The sequence below is a fragment of the Rhinoderma darwinii genome, chromosome 3, assembly GCF_050947455.1.
Source record: "Rhinoderma darwinii isolate aRhiDar2 chromosome 3, aRhiDar2.hap1, whole genome shotgun sequence".
Classification (NCBI taxonomy): Eukaryota; Metazoa; Chordata; class Amphibia; order Anura; family Rhinodermatidae; genus Rhinoderma; species Rhinoderma darwinii.
Genome location: NC_134689.1, coordinates 376,099,683 through 376,117,561, shown reverse-complemented (window position 1 = coordinate 376,117,561; position 17,879 = coordinate 376,099,683). Strand labels below are relative to the sequence as shown.

The window sequence follows — 17,879 nt, the reverse complement described above, 5'->3', positions numbered from 1 at the left end:
AGCAGTTTACGTCCACATATATGGCATCGACCATACCCGGGAGAATCCGCTTAAAATTTTAGGAGGTATTTGTCTTTGGTGGTACAAACTGGGCACAACAACATATTGTGCACTAAAATGGCATATCAGCGAAAAATGACAATTTTCACTTTGCACCATCTGCTGTGCATTAATTTTTCATAAAAAAAAAAAACCACCTGTGGGGGTCAAAATGCTCACTACACCCCTTAAAATGCCTTAAGGGGTGTAGTTTTCAAAATTAGGGTCACTACTTGGGGTTTGTTTCACTATTTGACCTCAGAGCCCTGCAATTGTGGGCCAATGCTGTGAAAATCACCAAAATGGAACTGAAATGAATGCGCATGGTGCTCTTCACTTCTGAGCCCTGTCTTGTCCAGGCAAATGATAAATGCCTTGAGGGGTGTAGTTTCTAAAATGGGATCACTTCTTGGGGCCTACCACTGTACTCTGGTACCTTAGGGTTTTGCAAATGCAACATGGCGCCCAAAAACCAAGCCAGCAAAATCTGCATGCCAAATAGCACGCCTGCCTTTCTGAGCCCTGCAGTGTTTCCAAACAGCAATTTATGACAGCATATGGGGTATTGCCGTAAATCGGGAGAATTTGCTTTTCAAACGGTGTGCTTTTTCTCCTTTATTCCTTGTAAAAATTTAAAATTTCCACGTTTTATCAGAAGAAAAGTAATTTTCAATTTCACAGCATAATTCCACTAAATTCAGCAAAAAAACTGTGGGGTCAAAATGCTCACTATATCCCTCGATAAATTCCTTCAGGGGTGTAGTTTCCCAAATGGGGTCACTTTAGGGTGGTTTCCACTGATTTGGTCCCACAGGGGCTTTGCAAATGTGACATGGCGACACAAACCATTCCAGAAAATTTGGAGCTCCGAAAGCCAAATGGCACTCCTTCCCTTCTGATCCCTGCCGTGTGTCCAAACAGCAGTTTATCACCACATATGGGGTATTGCCGTAATCGGGAGAAATTGATTTTCAAATGTTAGGGTGTTTTTTGTCATTTATATCTTGTAAATATTGAAGATTTCTACATTTTTTTTGGAATTTTTATTTTAGATTTTTCATTTTTACATCCTAATTCCACTAAATTCAGCAAAAAAACCTGCTGGGTTAAAATGCTCACTATACCCCTTGATAAATTCCTTGAGGAGTGTAGATTGCCAAATTGTGTCTTTTTGGGGGGTTTCCACTGTTTTGGCACCACAAGAGCTCTTCAAACCTGACATGGTGCCTAAAATATATTCTAATAAAATGGAGGCCCCAAAATCCACTGGGTGCTCCTTTGCTTGTGAGGCCGGTGTTTCAGTCCATTATCACACTAGGGCCACATGTGGGATATTTCTAAAAACTGCAGAATCTGGGCAATAAATATTGAGTTGCGTTTCTCTGGTAAAGCCTTCTGTGTTACAGAAAAAAAAATGAATTAAAACAGATTTTCTGCAAAAAATAAATAAATTTGTAAATTTCCCCTCTACTTTGCTATAATTCCTGTGAAACACCAAAAGGAATAAGAAACTTTCTAAATACTGTTCTGAAAACTTTGAGGGGTGCAGTTTTTTAAATGGGGTGACTTATTGGGGGTTTCTAATATATAAGGTCCTCAAAGCCACTTCAGAACTGAACTGGTCCCTGAAAAAATGGTAATTTGAAATTTTCTTGAAAATATGAGAAATTGCTGCTAAAGTTCTAAGCCTCGTAACGTCCTAGAAAAATAAAAGAATGTTCAGAAAACAATGCAAACAAAGTAGACATATGGGGGATGTTAAGGCCTCATTCACACGACAGGGTTTCCCGTCCGGGTGCCGGCCGTTCATAAAATCGGCCGGCACCCGGCCGCATTAGGAATAATAGACCCCTAATGGGGCTGGCTCCCTTCCCCTGCTTGTTTTAAAAGCGCCCTGTCCCGGCCACACTTCCATGGCGCCGCTAGCAGCTGCTGCTGCTGCTGCTACTACTGTAGCGACGCCACTATAGCAGAGCAGGGAGGTATCTCCCCGCTCTGCTATGTGCTAGCCCCACTTTAGCTCCTTGAAGGAGCGGAATCCCCGTGTTTTCGGGGATTCCGCTCCTGGACAGAGCGCTTGATGTCTCTGTCCATATCTGGGCAGTGACATCAGGGGAAACTCCTGAAGCGGAATCCCCGAACACATGGGGATTCCCCTTCAGGAGTTTCCGCTGATGTCACTGTCTAGATCTGCCCGGCCTGGAACGGATGCAAAACGTTATGCAAACCGGCCGGGCAAAATGGCCGATTTTACCGGCCGATACTCGGGCGGGACCCAGTCGTGTGAATCTCGCCTAACTAGTAACTATTTTGTGTGGCATTTCTGTTTTACAAGTAGATACATTTAAATCTAGAAAAATGCAAATTTTTGCTAATTTTCTCCAAATTTTGGTATTTTTCACAAATAAATACTGAATTTATCGACCAAATTTTACCACCATCTTAAAGTACAATATGTCACGAGAAAGCAATCTCAGAATCGCTTGAAAAAACAAAAGCATTCCAAAGTTATCACAAAGTGACACGTCAGATTAGGTAAAAACAGGCTGTGTCCTTAACGCCGAAGGACGGATATATCCGTCCTCAGCAGCTGCTAGTTCGCGCAGGAGGAGGGATATATCCGTCCTGTGATGGCGCGAGTACTGCCAGCGTACCCACGAGATCAGCGGCAGGAGCACGGCTGTTATACTCAGCCTGGCTCCTGCTGCAACTGCCGGAATCGAAGCGCGCTCCGATTCCGGCAGTTTAACCCATTAAATGCCGCTGTCAATAGTGACAGCGGCATCTAATGTGTTTGACAGAGGGAGGGAGCTCCCTCTGTCACCCGATCGGCACCCCCGCAAACAAATCGCGGGTCGCCGTCGGGTTTCCATGGCAGCCGGGGGCCTAACAAAGACCCCCAGGTCTGTCTTCCGCAACTGCCTGTTAGGCGATGCCGGAGGCATGACCTAACAGGTTGCCTGTCAGTTTTACACTGACAGGCAATAATGCTTTTGTATACCAAGTATACCAAAGCATTATATATGCGATCGCCCCTGGTGGGACTAAAAAAAAAAAAATGGCAATCAGTTAAATAAAGTTTGTGGAAAAATAATAAAAATAATTAGTCAAAATCAAATAAAACTACTTTTTTTTGCCCAAAAAGTGGTTTTATTCAGTAAAAGTGTCAAAACAAATCACACACACACATATATGGTATCCCCGCGATCGTAACAACTTGACCAATAAAATGAACACATTAATTAAACCGCCGGATGAACGGCGTCCAAAAAAAACGCAAAAAACAACGGCAAAATTATCTTTTCTCCCATTCCCCCCATATAAAATAAAAGTTCATCTATAAGTCCTATGTACCCCAAAATAGTACTAATGAAAACTACACATTGGCCCGCAAAAATCAAGCCCACATACGGCCACATTGACGGAAAAATAAAAACGCGGGGATGGAAAAACAAGTAAATTTTTTTCTAAAAGGGTTTTTAATTGTGCAAACATAGGAAAACCTATAAAACCTTTACATATTTGGTATCCCCGTAATCGTGCCGACCCATAGAATAAAGTGAACATGTTATTTACGCTGCATAGTAAACGGCGTAAATTTATAACGTGAAAATCAATGCTGGAATAGCTGCTTATTTTCAATTCTCTCCTAAAATAAAGTTAATCAATATATTGTAAGCATCTAAAAATGGTGCAATTACAAAATACAACTCGTCCCGCAAAAAACAAGCCCTTATACGGCTATGTCGACGCAATAAAAAAAAAGTTACGACTCTTGGAATGCGACCATGAAAAAACAAAAAATAATCCTTGGTCATTAACGGGCAAAATGGCCCGGTCATTAAGGGGTTAAAGCTGCACAGTAATGCCATAAAAGATTAAAAAAAAACAAAAACATGGCAGAATTGATTTAAGGCGTAATCCCAGAATTGACAAGTGTCTGATCACTAGGACCCAGATCTGGAACCCCCAACTGATGGTGAGAACAGGGGGTTACGAAAGACCAGATCCTCCTTGCTCCACACTCCATAGTGGGGAGGACTTTGAATGAAGTGGATGCCGAGAATCCGTGGTGCCATTGCATTCAAGCTCCACCTTACTGCAGGGGGGGGGGGGGGTGCAGCGAGTAGGAGTGGGGAATTCGGGACCCCCAGTGATCAGACACTTGACTATCCTGGGGAGGGGCATGTGTACTGCAGTATATTTTACAGAGCCCCAATTTCCATATAAAATTAACCTAAATAAAAAGTTCAGTAACTTTGTAAATACATGACATTACTTATCTTGTACTGATCCGTTGTCACAACCATTATTATAGTCCAGAGCAGCATTCACAATTCTGCAAAGTACAGAAAAGAAGTCCCCCAGCATTCCTTGTTCTGGTGATTTGCATGCTAGTAAGTGTTGTCTTTACACCAGGCACTGTACACAGCATAGGAACTCCGCTCAGCTGGTAGGAATTTCCCGGACAACAATCTTGCTGACAGTTTCCAGCAGAATTGTGAATGCAGTTCTGGAGCATAATACAGGATCAGTACAAGATAAGTAATGTTGTGTATTTACAAAGAAACTACTTTTTCTGTAGATTACTTCTATATGAAAACTGTAAGATGGTGTTCAAAGGTGAATATACAAGAATGAAAATCAGAAAATCCCATTAACTATGCTCCCTTAAAAAGGCCCTGTCACCACATTATAAGTGTCCCGTCTCCTACATAAGGAGATCGGCGCTATAATGTAGGTGACAGCAGTGCTTTTTATTTAGAAAAACAAATCTCTTTTTACCACTTTATGAGCGATTTTTAGCTTTATGCAAATGAGTTGCTTAATGCCCAAGTGGGCGTGTTTTTACTTTAGACCAAGTGGGCGTTGTACAGAGGAGTGCATGACGCTGACCAATCAGTGTCATGCACTCCTCTCCATTCATTTACACTGCACTAGCGAAATAGCTATAAAAATGGCACATTAACCATAAACATGGCTCTGTAATGTAGATGCAAACATAGAATACATGTGGAAATATTCCAGAGACTATAGGTCAGAAACAAGAACTAAAAATGAGTTCCCGTATGTAAAAGAGTATTACTGCTAGGAAAAAATACCTCCATACATATGCAATTTAATGGAGAATGCCACAAAATCAGAGGCAACTGAGGTCCAGTAAAGGCCCCCTGCAATAGAACGGGAGTCCTATTACGGCTGCATACATAAAGCCTTAGCACGAGGGCATCAACCCTACTGCGCAGAGAAAGAATCATAACTAAGTGTCCACCACATTGCATATCACATCCTTTCATAGCGGATACCACAGGAGCCCAGATGCCACGTGCCATATGCCAATCAATAGGCAAACGAATGTTATTTCAGAACAGCTTGTAGCGCTACATTTATAGCTTCAGGGGCGCACTTTAGGCCCTGTCACATCACGTTTATGCCCTACGTTCAGCACTTACGTCGAGAAAGCTCTGACATGCACGCTAAATGTGTCCATAGGGCTCCATTAGCTCAACGGAGGTCAAAAGAAGCATCTCTGGCATCCGACAGGCTGGCTTTTTTTTTTGAAGAATAGAATAGCGCAGTAGACTTCTGCAAAAAACGTATACTGCGCAGTATTTTTCTTTTTTTTTTAACATAGGAGCCTATGACCTTTGCCACTGTATGGCATACGTTTAACTTATACGTCATGGGCTTTTCAATAGCCTTTCATGATGTATACTTTAAACAATACCATTATAGTCTAAGGGGCGACTGATGCGTTAAACGGATGCCTAATAGTGACATCCATCACACAGACTATAATGGTATCCGTAGGTCATAATGAACTCTCCAAGTTCACGACGTATGCGTTTAATGGATACCATTAAAGTCTATGTGATGGAGCATACTCCTGGCGTATATGTGAAACGTAGTAAAAAAAACAAAACGTGATGTTAAAGAGGCTCTGTCACCAGATTATCAAATCCCTATCTCCTATTGCATGTGATGGGCGCTGCAATGTAGAGAACAGTAACGTTTTTTTTAAAAAAAAAAACGATCATTTTTTCCCAAGTTATGAGCAATTTTATATTTATGCAAATGAGGTTTTCAAATGGACAACTGGGCGTGTTTTCTCGTATTTCCAACTGGGCGTGTATTGTGTTCTTACCAACTGGGCGTTGTGAATAGAAGTGCATGATGCTGACAAATCCGCATCATACACTTCTCATCGTTCCCACCCAGCTTCTTTCACTAAAGACACACAGAGTGACGTCACCCACAGGTCCTTCAACCTTGTCGTCGGACAAAGAAGATACATCGGCTCCAGGCGTCCAAAAGGTTAATATGCTTGTCTCTAGGGAGTTTACTATGCTTACCTGCACATGGTGATGCTGCTGCTGCAAATTCAACTGGAGCTGATGTGTCTTCTCTCTTCCAACGCCAAGGTTGAAGGACCTGTGGGTGACATCATCATTCCCAACGCCGATGCTGCTGAAGAATCAAATGTAGCCTCTGGTGCCGATGTGTCCTCGCTCGTCCGACACGATGCAGGACCTGGGGCAGGAAGTGAGTGACGTCACAGCGTAATCTCTCGAGAACACGGCTGTGTCTGCACTGCCAGAAGCTGGGCGTTGTGAAGAGAAGTGGATGATACTTCTCGTCAGAAAGCCCAGCTAGTAAAAGAAGTAAACACGCCCCGATGTACGCACCTAATACACACCCAGTTGTAATTTTGCAAGCCTCATTTGCATAAATACAAAAATGGCCATAACTTGGCCAAAAATGCTCGTTTTTAAAAAATAAAAACGTTACTGTAATCTACATTGCAGCGCCGATCTGCTGCAATAGGAGATAGGGGTTGCAAAATCTGGTGACAGAGCCTCTTTAAGGGGTTAAAAAAATGATGCCAACAAAGTAGTCACATGGGAAATGTTAATTAGTAACTATTTTATGTGGTATAACTATCCGTCTAATGCCTCTTGCACACGACCGTAGTCGCGTGCACGGTCTGATTACGGCATGGACAGCCCTAGGAGTGTCATCAGCGATCACGGACCTTGCACACACAAGATGTGCACTGACTTTAAAGAGCCCGGACTGCAAAGGCGGCCCGTAAACGGACTTGTCCTATTTTTTTACGGTCTGGGAAACCACGGTCGTGTGCATTGGCCCATAGGATAGAATGTGTTCTATACTATCCACAATTGCGGATAGTATGCGGCGCAGAACTACGGTTGTGAGCATGAGGCCTTACAAGCAGAGAAATTAAAATTTTAAAAAATGCTATTTTCTCAAAATTTTCAATACATTTTGGGGTTTGGTGTTTTTCCCAAGTAACCACAGAAAGAATCAGACAAAATTTACACCCAAGTTCAATGTGTCACGAGAAAATCTCGTAATGCTTTTGCTTATCAAAGTGATTCTAAGGTTAATAAAATAACTTGTTTGAGCTTCTATAGGGGAACGTTCTGCAACAGCCGGGTTCTTCGCGGGATGGCTAGACATCCCATCCCTCTGTATTCACATTTATGATTTAGTGAAATGCATACGATTTCCAAAATGGTTGTAAACTTTTAATCTCAGGAGGACGGCCGTGTGATGATGCCACCAACGATGTTACGGCTCGTGACATTATCACTGCAAGGGTAAATCAAGGGTAGAGGAGATGCACAGCCACAGATAAAGGTTGTTAGCAGAGAAAGGGGGGGAAAAAAAAAAAAAAAGCCAGGATACACACTTGGGTCTGATTACAGGCTGGTGATGATGCAATATGATGTCATCAGTGATGTCAGAAAACAGGCACAATGGCTTCTTACCGTCTGTGTCAGTGTCTTGTTGCCAAGGTGGAAAGGGTGGCAGTGGACGACCGGGTGAGCGGGCTAGCAGTCGAGCAAGGACATGGATGGGAGACACTGTGAGCTCCCAGTTGGTGATACCAAAGTCTCGCAGGTGGGCACGGGCGTGACTGGAGAGGCCAGCACGAGTGTCGAAACCAGCACCACAGAAATCGCATCGCATCAGGCTGAAGGTACTGGGGTCGAAGTTCGCCACTGCAGAGGGGGAGATGAGATCACCTGTCGTCTCAATGTTGCTCACCCGGCCTCCTCTGCAACTTAACCCTGCTCACCTTATTTATTTACATTTTTTTTTTTAAACTGTGCTAACCAATAAAGGCAACCAGTTTCCTTTACAAAGCTGGGGTCTCCTTCACCCTGTGCTGCTCTATTAGCTCACTATGCCCCTGCATCCTCCTCAGCTCAGACACATAACACTTAACATAGCCCCCCCCCCCATCCTCCTCAGCTCAAACTCATTCCACCTCACAGACTCCCCCCATCCGCCTCAGCTTAGACTCACTACACCAAACATAGCCCCCCCCCCATCCTCCTCAGCTTGGACTCATTCCACCTGACATACCCCCCCATCCTCCTTATCTCAGATTCACTCCACCTAACATACTCTCCTCCCCCCCCCCCCATCCTCCTCTGCTTTGGCTCACTCCACCTAACATAGTCCTCCCATCCTCTTCAGCTCCGGCTTACTCCACCTAAGATACTCCCCCATCCTCCTCAGCTCAGACCAGGGTTGCCAACCGTCCATAAACTTCCGGACAGTCCGCAAAAATGGGAGTTTTTTTTTCTGTCGTCCGTAGTGTCTGGCAGAAATAAAAAAGCACCATCCAGGATTTTTCTGCAGTCTTCTGGAACTTTGCACTGCGCATGCGCCAAAATGCACGTGCGCAGTGCAAAGGAATAGTAGGCTGCGGCCAAGCATAGTTTCTGTTTCTACTGAATCTGAAAATATGCAGGCCGGCTGCTGCTAAGTGAGGCCGGTGCTGGGAATGGACCAATCCAGTCACCGGACAGGAGGTCAGGTGACTGGACCAGTCCTGTGCAGTTACCGACCCCAGTCAAAAGTGATCTCCCGCGGCGCCGCTTCGCTTCATGACACCTCCCCCTCATGACGGCGAGTCGTGTCAGGCAGAGCAGAGAGTGGTAGCGGTAGGCTACCGCTCTCTGCGGGGTTTGCACGAAGTACAAGGGAAGATGGGGGGGGGGGCGCGCCGTCTACAAGGGGGAGCTATGTGTGGCGCCGTCTACAAGGGGGAGCTGTGTGTGGCGCCGTCTACAAGGGGGAGCTGTGTGTGGCGCCGTCTACAAGGGGGAGCTGTGTGTGGCGTTATCTGCAGGGGGCACTTATTGTGTTGAGCACTAAGGGATTATTATTACCATCTGGATCACGAGTTTGTTTAGAGGATGGGGTATAGGTGTGGAGGATGGGGTATAGTATATAAAGGAAAGTGAACGACTAATCAGAGAAATCACCTAAGTTAGCGGGAAAAAGCTACAAGCTGAGCTGTAATTGGGGAGTCACTCCTAACACAGTGGACAGGCAATGATTCTGGAATTGGTTTGTAAAAATTTTGGTATGTCCGTGAAGTTTAGCTCCGTTGTCCAGAAATTTCTGAAATGCAGGTTGGCAACCCTGGCTAAGACTTACTCCACCTAACAGTCTCCCCATCCTCCTCAGCTCAGACTCACTCCACATAACAGTCTCCCCATCCTCCCCAGCTTCGACTCACTCCACCTAACAGTCTCCCCATCCTCGACTCACTCCACCTAACAGTCTCCCCATCCTCGACTCACTCCACCTAACAGTCTCCCCATCCTCGACTCACTCCACCTAACAGTCTCCCCATCCTCGACTCACTCCACCTAACAGTCTCCCCATCCTCGACTCACTCCACCTAACAGTCTCCCCATCCTCAACTCACTCCACCTAACAGTCTCCCCATCCTCGACTCACTCCACCTAACAGTCTCCCCATCCTCCTCAGCTCAGGCTCACGCCACCTAACATAGTCATAGATATCCTACAAACCATACAGAGACAGGATAAAATTGCACCTCAGGCCGGGTGTTCCACTGTTGTCAGACATGTTTCCAGCTCTCCTGATTGCCCGACCTCCAAAGCCCTTCGTATTTTTTTTATGCTTGGCACCATTCAGGTGTCATATTGGCTCCCCTGCTATCCTGGTAAAACTTTACAGTTCTGAATAAGTTCTAAACTATTTAGACTAGGACTAATCTTTTTCCGGCCTACACCCCACCTTCTAGAACATTTATTTTTCCATTTTTAGAGCATTTCCAACTACAATTAAAAAGTGTAGCTCCAGTTATGAAGCATGCTCGGTCTCAAGCTCGAAGTTTAAAACTGAAGCTGAAGAGGGGAAGTTGAAGTGAAGGCAAGATGGGCTGGCTGCTAACGGCAACTATCAGATGCCAAAGTCTCACCCGCAAAACTCATGAGGGTAAGGCTTCAGAGTCTGATGATGGTCATAGCAAGCTACCCGCCCTGCCTCCCCTGCAGCGCCTCCCGCCACCGGTTTAAACTACGGGCAGGAGACCCAGCCTAGAGTGGTCATCTTCTGGCAGCCAGTATAGATCCCACATGCATTGTCACCCATCTTTCCCAGAAGTCTGAATGATAAAACATTTGCATTATATTTAGCAATACACAACCTGGGATAGGTGGGCGGACCTATAATGGCAGTCACCCAGCTTTCCAAGAAACAAAACTTAGAAATGGCTGAACAGAAAAACAGCAGAAAAGGACAACAAAGACTTAGATTTACAGGTCTTTTATTATTTTAAAGGAACATTCCAAGTAAAATACACGGTGTTATACCTAGTGCAGTGCCTGAGGGGGCGGGGCATGACACAGGGATTTAAAGAAAACCAAAGGGAAAATCATGCACTGCACCCTCTGGCCTGGCACTAGACATACCACAGTGTATTAGTTTTACCTGGAGTGTTCCTTTAAAAGGTGGAAATGCTCTTGGTCATCCTGTGCAGCTGAACTAGTTTCTTCACTATAAAAGACCGCTACCCAAAACAATTATTGCACACGCACCCACTGTACATATGGATCCTGACTATACAACAATGCATTACATGACAAAATGATCAGTGATAAAGATTACATTTCTCTTTAATACTATAGCGATGATGGAAAAATACATAGCAATAAAATTTTATATATCGGTCATGGTCCGACTCCCGGGACCCCCGCCGATCAGATGTTTTGAAGGGACTGCAGCGCTGGTACGACGGGAGAAGGATGTAGTACTATGAACCGCTGCTACAAGCGTGTCGGCGATTCACAGTACGCTCAGATAAGGAATGAAATAAGGTACTAGCGCTGTGGCCCCATCAAAGCAGCTGATTGGTGGGGGTCCCGGGAGTCAGCCCCATACCGATTAGATATTGATGGCCTATCCTGAGGATAGGACGTCAATTTTTATGGACTGGACTACAACCCCTGTAACTGTTCGAAAATGAAATACAGAAATTACCAGCAAATAAAATGCCCTAAATGACTCTATAAAACTATTCAGAATAGAATATTGATCACTCTTCTTAGAAAGGAAAATTCCACTTTCTACAACGCTGCACAGTTTAAATCCTTTAAAATTTTCTACTGGTTGCCCATGGAAACAGACAGAAGTTCATCTCTAATCAGCTGTCAGACATGTGACATGACGGCTTTGTTCTAAGTGTGTAACTTTTAGCTGAGCTCCCACAATGCACTGCTCTCTGGTAACAGGATACCAGCAGAATTCTGGATTTGGCTTTAGACACGAACAGAGAAGAAAACATCATGGCACAAGATAAGTAAAGCAAAGTATTCACAAAGTTGCTCAACAATGTATGTACGTTGTGACCATTGTATGTTGTAAACTGTTGCTTTACAAGTGGAGTTCTCCTTTAAGAATATGAATCTTGGTTACATATCCAAGTACTCAGATTCCCTATAAAATAATTGTGAACATCTCTTAACCGGTTATGGACACAGCCAATTTTGGCCTTGAGGACCGAACAATTTTTTTATATTTCCCTCTTTGTATCCCGGTGCTTATAACTTTTTAATTTTTTGACCGACGTAGTTGTATGAGACTTTGTTTTTTGCGGGACGAGTTGTACTTTATGTAGGCACCATTTTTTTGGTACATTTACATTATCATTTAATCTCTATAAATTTGTATTTTGGCAAAAACGTAGGGAGAAAAAAATAAAATAAAAAAAAAAAAAAGCAGTTCCGCTGCAGTTTTCGTTATTTCTTTTTACAACATACACCGATCATAAATAACGTTATACATTTATTGTACAGGTTGTTACGGATGTGGCGAAACCAAATATGCGTAGATTAATTCATGTTTTGGTACTTATATTTTGAAAGGTTTATTTATTGTAATAAAAAAAGAAATTGTATTTGTGTAATGTTTTTACTTTTTTTTAAATTTTTTTATTAATTGAACTTTTTTTTTTTAATCCCATAAACAGATGTCAGTTTGATTTTTATTTTTGAACTTTAATGTACTGGCATATATCTATATGCCAGTACATTAGCCCACGTACGGATAGTACACAGGCAGTTGTTAGGACATACCTTAGTATGCCCGAACAACAGGAAATCTGGTCAGACAGCCCTGGGGTCCTTCAATGGACCCTGGGCTGTCTGCCCATACCAGGTATAGCCATTGATCGCGTCACAGGGATTTCCTGTGACGTGATCAAAGGGGAGACCCCCTTCTCACTTTAGCTTTGAATGCCGCGCTCAGCTTTAATAGCGGCATTCAAGGGGTTAACGGCGGAGAGAAGAGGATTCTCTTCTCTCCCCCGCTCATCGTGGAACGCGGACACTGCCTGTAACACAGGACGAGAACACTCGTCCTAATGTGCCAAGTACCTGCCGCTCAGGACGTGTATTCTCGTCCTGTGTTGGCAACCAGTTAAAACGCTGCATTGTGCGGTTTCTTTGTTATGCCTTCTGGAAATATATGAATAAATTGACATAACATTCCCTTTGCCCATGGGGCTTCTCCACAGACGGACACTGTCCAATCAATGCTGATGGTGTCACACACAATCTATTGACAAAGAGAATAGTAATGCCCAGGAGGAACTGACGTGTGAACGCCACTATGCGGAGTTCGAAGAAAAAAAATTCCAGAATTATTTCATAGGAAACGCAAGTATTTACTAAAACAGACAGGTCAGAAAAAAAAAAGTGACAGGTCATCTTCAAGCCAATAGCTTAAACTAATACACGGTTATACCTAGTGCAGGTGAAACCCCCGCATTTGGATCGTGCACTAGGAATAACAGTGTATTCGTTTTGCCTGGTGAAGGAGTGTGCCAAATTTCAGATTGAATAGTTTTATAGAGCCAGCTTCTCTCTTTAATCATTGGCTTGGACGATAATAACCTGCATCCACATTGTTACAGCTTTATGTAAACGTTGTCAGATATGCTCCAGGTAAATGAACAACATGAACTCATCCCTTACCTTTCTTGCGTTTCTTCTGAAAAGAGTAGTTTTGTTCAATAGCCTTGACTTCTTCTGCCGATATGAAGTGCCGTACATTATAACTAACTCCAACTCGGTTCAAGTGGCCCCTGACATGATTGGCGAGACCTATCCCATTATGGAAGCGATCTGGACAATATGGGCATTCTCTTTCCTCACTCCTCAGCCCAAGGGCTTCAAGTTGACTTGCATATTTGGGATCCATTAATAGGGCATCTATAGGTACATCATCATCTTCTCCCCATTCATCTCTGGTTAGATGGCGTTCAAAGCGTGATAGCAGTGCTTTATTGGCTGCTGTAAGTTTTTTTCCATAACCCCAAGGCTGATGTCCCTTTGGTCTCCTCTTCTTGGGGCCAATGTTTTTTAGGACGACAACAGCAACCTGATCTCTTAACTGTCGACTCTGGTCTTCCTCAGCTCCGGCACCGGATTGAAGGGCCTCTCGAAATTTCTTCTTCAGCTTTACTGCAGCATCTGGGAGCTGGATAGTCTTTGTGGGCTCACCAATTTCTCCCTCAGTACCAAGCTTTTCAGGCAAAGAATTGCCGGAGTCTTTGCCAGCCAAAATTTTTCTTTTCATCTTACTGGGTCCCTGCACCACAGGTTGAGGTACATCTGATCTCCATCCCTGTTCAATTGCAGCCTCCGCATCTGGACTCTTCCACATAACTTCATTTGTCGTTTCAGAGGTTTCGCCTCCTTCTAGCATCTCAGATGATGTTCTGAAAGACATTGGGGTTCCCCGAGTGTCTCCACTGATCTTCCTCACATGAGTCTTGGCATGTTGAACAAAAACCTTGGAAGAATTTGTACCAAAGAGACATTTGGGACACTGCAAACGGGCATCACGTCCTTCATCTACTAAATTCTCCAATTTACTAATTTCTTCTATTATTTTCTGTCTTGACTCCTGATGAAGCTGACGATGTGATTCCAGACTCTCTTCATCTCCAAATCCCTTTCCACATTCCCCACAGGTGTGAGATCCTTCAACTGCCTGCACACCCTCGGCTTCCCCTTCCTGAGAGTGCTGGAACATATGCTCCAAAAGATGGGCTTTTTTCTTGAAATAAATGTTGCACTCAATGCAAGTGTAAACCGAACCCTCCTCTTCCTCCTCGTCTTCTTCTACTTCTACATGTGCATCTTCTTCGGAGTAGTTTCCTCCTTGCCAGGCCTCATGAGCTCTTCCCAGTTGCAGAGCGCCTCTGAAGGATGGCATGTTAATGGATGGTGGGTCTGATCTGATCATCATTAACTGTGAATGTCCTTCTACATCCTCCAAACCTGAAGACCACTCATACCTTCCGCTCTGCAAGTATTGATCTTCTGAAGCCATTCCATCAGATTCCCTTTCACCTTCTTCATGAGCACCTGAGGTTGAATATCCCCAAGTAGAGGTGTGGGTGCCGGGCTGGTGTGACCCAAGATGATGTAAGTTCCGATGATGGTCAGGTGTTGGAAGAGTATATTTAGAAGATGAATGTTGGTCTTGATCTGGGCTGTAAGATATTAGGCAGGCAAAATAAGCTAAATAATGATTGGATGTAATTTAAGAAGGACTTCATGCTAACCTTCCCAACTATTATGAGCTTTATTCAGCAGCAGGCAACAATACATAACATAATGCCCCGACCTTATTAAAATAGTCAAGATTGCTTGAGAGAAAACTCAGCACTCGGAAGTGTTTAACACTCTTGTTGCAAGACCTGCAGGATATTACTGGGCATGGACAACACTTACGTCACAGTAACAAAAAGTGGCAAATACTGAAAATACAACACTGTCGGAGGAAGGTACAGGTTGACTTTATAACAGGAGCTATGCTGTATCGAACGTTAAACTGAAATATTTGAAGGTTATAGCCATAGCCTTCAGAAAACTAACAAAGCTACACACTAGTCCTTACCGCCCCATAATGCCACAGTTGATTCCATCCGAATCCCTGGGTTTGGTCAGTCTGATGCCTAAAATATAAAAGAAACCATGGTGTAGCAAAATCAGATCAAACAAGGACACAGTAAGGATGTTCTCTGACTACTTGGTCTTCTAAAGGAATATAGGGAAACATGGAAGTGGAACCTATTTCTTACATTGAAATTTGAAGTTCTTGATATCTAGAAAATGTGGTATATATATGTATAAAGGCCTAATAGGTTAGAATGTATGGAAAGCTGATGAGATTTAAAGTTCAAGAACTGTATAAAAAAAACATTTGAAATGTAAGACTATAAAAGGAAAGAAAATAAAAATGTGATACTTCAGTCACATACACCGCCCACCTTCTCGGTTTTCGTCTCTATATCCCATGCGTGGGTAGGATGTGAGGACACCACCTTCTTCAGGATAGGCTCCAACATTGGCTTCTCCACCTCCCACAAGGACAATCTCCACACCTCCTGGGCATGGCATTGGGGCACAAGCTTCATTCTTGCCAATGGATGGCAATGGGTAGGGTAAATTATCCACATCATCCTGTGCAGAGAGGTATGTGGAGGGAACGTCCTCCATGAGGAGGAGGAGGAGGAGGAGGAAGGTTTAGGAGAGGAAGACCAAAAAGACAAAATGGTGGACAACACAATGGAAGCGGGGACCTAGCACACCACAGTGAAATCAAAGGCAAGAATATGAGAAATCTACAAAGATGGTCAAGTTGGATGGTGATGGAAAAGACGCCATGATTGAAAAAGAGAAGAGAAATAGAGAGAGAGGAGAGTTGGAGAAGGGGGGGGGGGGGGGGGGGGGGGAGAAAAAAAAAAGGGAACTAGTTAGTTTTATTTATTTTTTACTAAATTTAACTATAGATACAAATTGTAGGCGTCACATAAAAGAAAAGTCTTCAACATATTTCTATGTAATTGGAAATTGCACTCCAGATCCATGGTTTCCGAAGCTCTGTAAAGATTCACTAAATTCATCATATTTTCAGCTACATTTAATAAAAATAAACAAAGAATCAGAACTAAAAGTTCTAGACCTCATCTCAACATGCAATGGCCATACATGAGCAGAAGAGATTGAAAGATTACTCCTAACCAATAGGCTACATACATTAAATTATTTTATGAATCAATCCTTGGCCAAGCTTAGTTGGGATGAAAAGTATAGGGTCCCAGTATTACGTTTTGCGCTATAATACACCTAGAAAGGCCACATTATTTTTTTAATGCGGCAACACCATGTTTGACCAGTAATGGAGACAAACAACTTTAGAAACCAATGCCAAGCAGCTGCTGCCAAGGCAAATAAAATTATGGGATGCATCAAAAGAGGGACAGATGTCAAGAACATAGTTTTGCCTCTATACAAATCACTAGTCAGAACAAATATGGAATATTGTCTACAATATTTGGCAACTGCGTATAAGAAGGACTTAGATGAACTAGAGCGGGTGTAAAGGACGGAGACCAAGGTAATTAACGGAATGGGTGAATGGTAGTACCAAGAAAGGTTATCAAACTTCTACGTCTAGAGGAAAGAAGGTTTTACCATCACAGACAGGGATTCTTCACTGTAAGAACAGCTAGACTATGGAACTCGCTGCCACAGGAGGTTGAGATGGCTGATTATTTGAAAATTTTCAAGAGGGGCTTGTATGCCTTTCTTGAAAAATATAATATTGTAAGTTATGAGTACTGGATTCTAGAGATGGGATGTTGATCCGGGATTTACTCTGAATGACATATTTGGAGTCGGGAGTGAATGTTTCCCCCTAATACGAAGCAGTTGGCAACTGCCTCAAAGGGGTTTTTGCCTGCCTCTGGCTCAACATGGTAGGATTACGCCTTGTTCACACATCGTTTATTTGACAAGCTTTTGCCACGTTTTTTGCGCCGAAAAAAACCGCATACTTTAAGCTTCTCATTGACATCAATGGAAAAATCGCATTGTGGTGTATACGATGCGTCTTCATTACACGCGCATTTAAAAAACACGTAGTGTAAAATAAAGCAGCATCAGGTAAATTCTTAAAACGTGCTAAAAATGCGCCAAAATTCCCACAGTCAACGGGAGTCCTAAATACGCACCCAAAAATGAGTCAAAAACGTGCCAAAACGCCTGTACTTTAAAACGCTCTTTGCAAAAAACGCTAGCGTTTTTGACACGTTTACACATCGTTTTTTTTTTAGCGCCATGTGAACAAGGCCTTAGAGGTTGTAATTGAAGGACCTGCGTCTTTTTTCAACTATGTAACCCCAAGTCTATTCATTCTTAACAATAGCCGTAGAAAGGAATTCTATTTGGCCAATATCCCGATCTTCCTAATCCGATACAGGTATTTCATGCTTCTTTTGACTAATTTGCCTCGCATTCTACTCTTTCCAAAGCAAAATTTCACAGGTTTCCTGTTCATCTTAAGTATTTATGCAGCACTACGTAGCACACTCGAGTCAAGTTCTAGTTGGAATGCAGCACAAGGAGTTTCTAGAAAGGGGCTAGTCTAGACAAGACGTTACATTTTTAGAAAAACCCAAACACAACTGGTTAGAT

The 17,879-nt window shown here is 43.3% G+C and overlaps 1 protein-coding gene across 7 annotated transcripts in view; it reads right to left on the bottom strand.

Moving 5' to 3' along the window:
* WIZ (WIZ zinc finger) overlaps positions 1-17,879 on the bottom strand; it is a 67,009-nt gene that overhangs the window by 34,675 nt on the left and 14,455 nt on the right. For 5 of the 7 annotated variants that reach the window (XM_075858766.1, XM_075858770.1, XM_075858773.1 and 2 more), the window contains exons 2-5: positions 15,671-16,024; positions 15,298-15,355; positions 13,365-14,890; positions 7,833-8,066 (exon numbers count right to left, since the gene is read on the bottom strand). In XM_075858766.1, coding sequence (XP_075714881.1) covers positions 7,833-8,066; positions 13,365-14,890; positions 15,298-15,355; positions 15,671-15,899 — 2,047 coding nt within the window. In that variant the 5' untranslated portion in view covers positions 15,900-16,024. The remainder of the gene's footprint in view (positions 1-7,832; positions 8,067-13,364; positions 14,891-15,297; positions 15,356-15,670; positions 16,025-17,879) is intronic. The other 2 variants (XM_075858768.1, XM_075858769.1) reach the window with 2 other exon arrangements.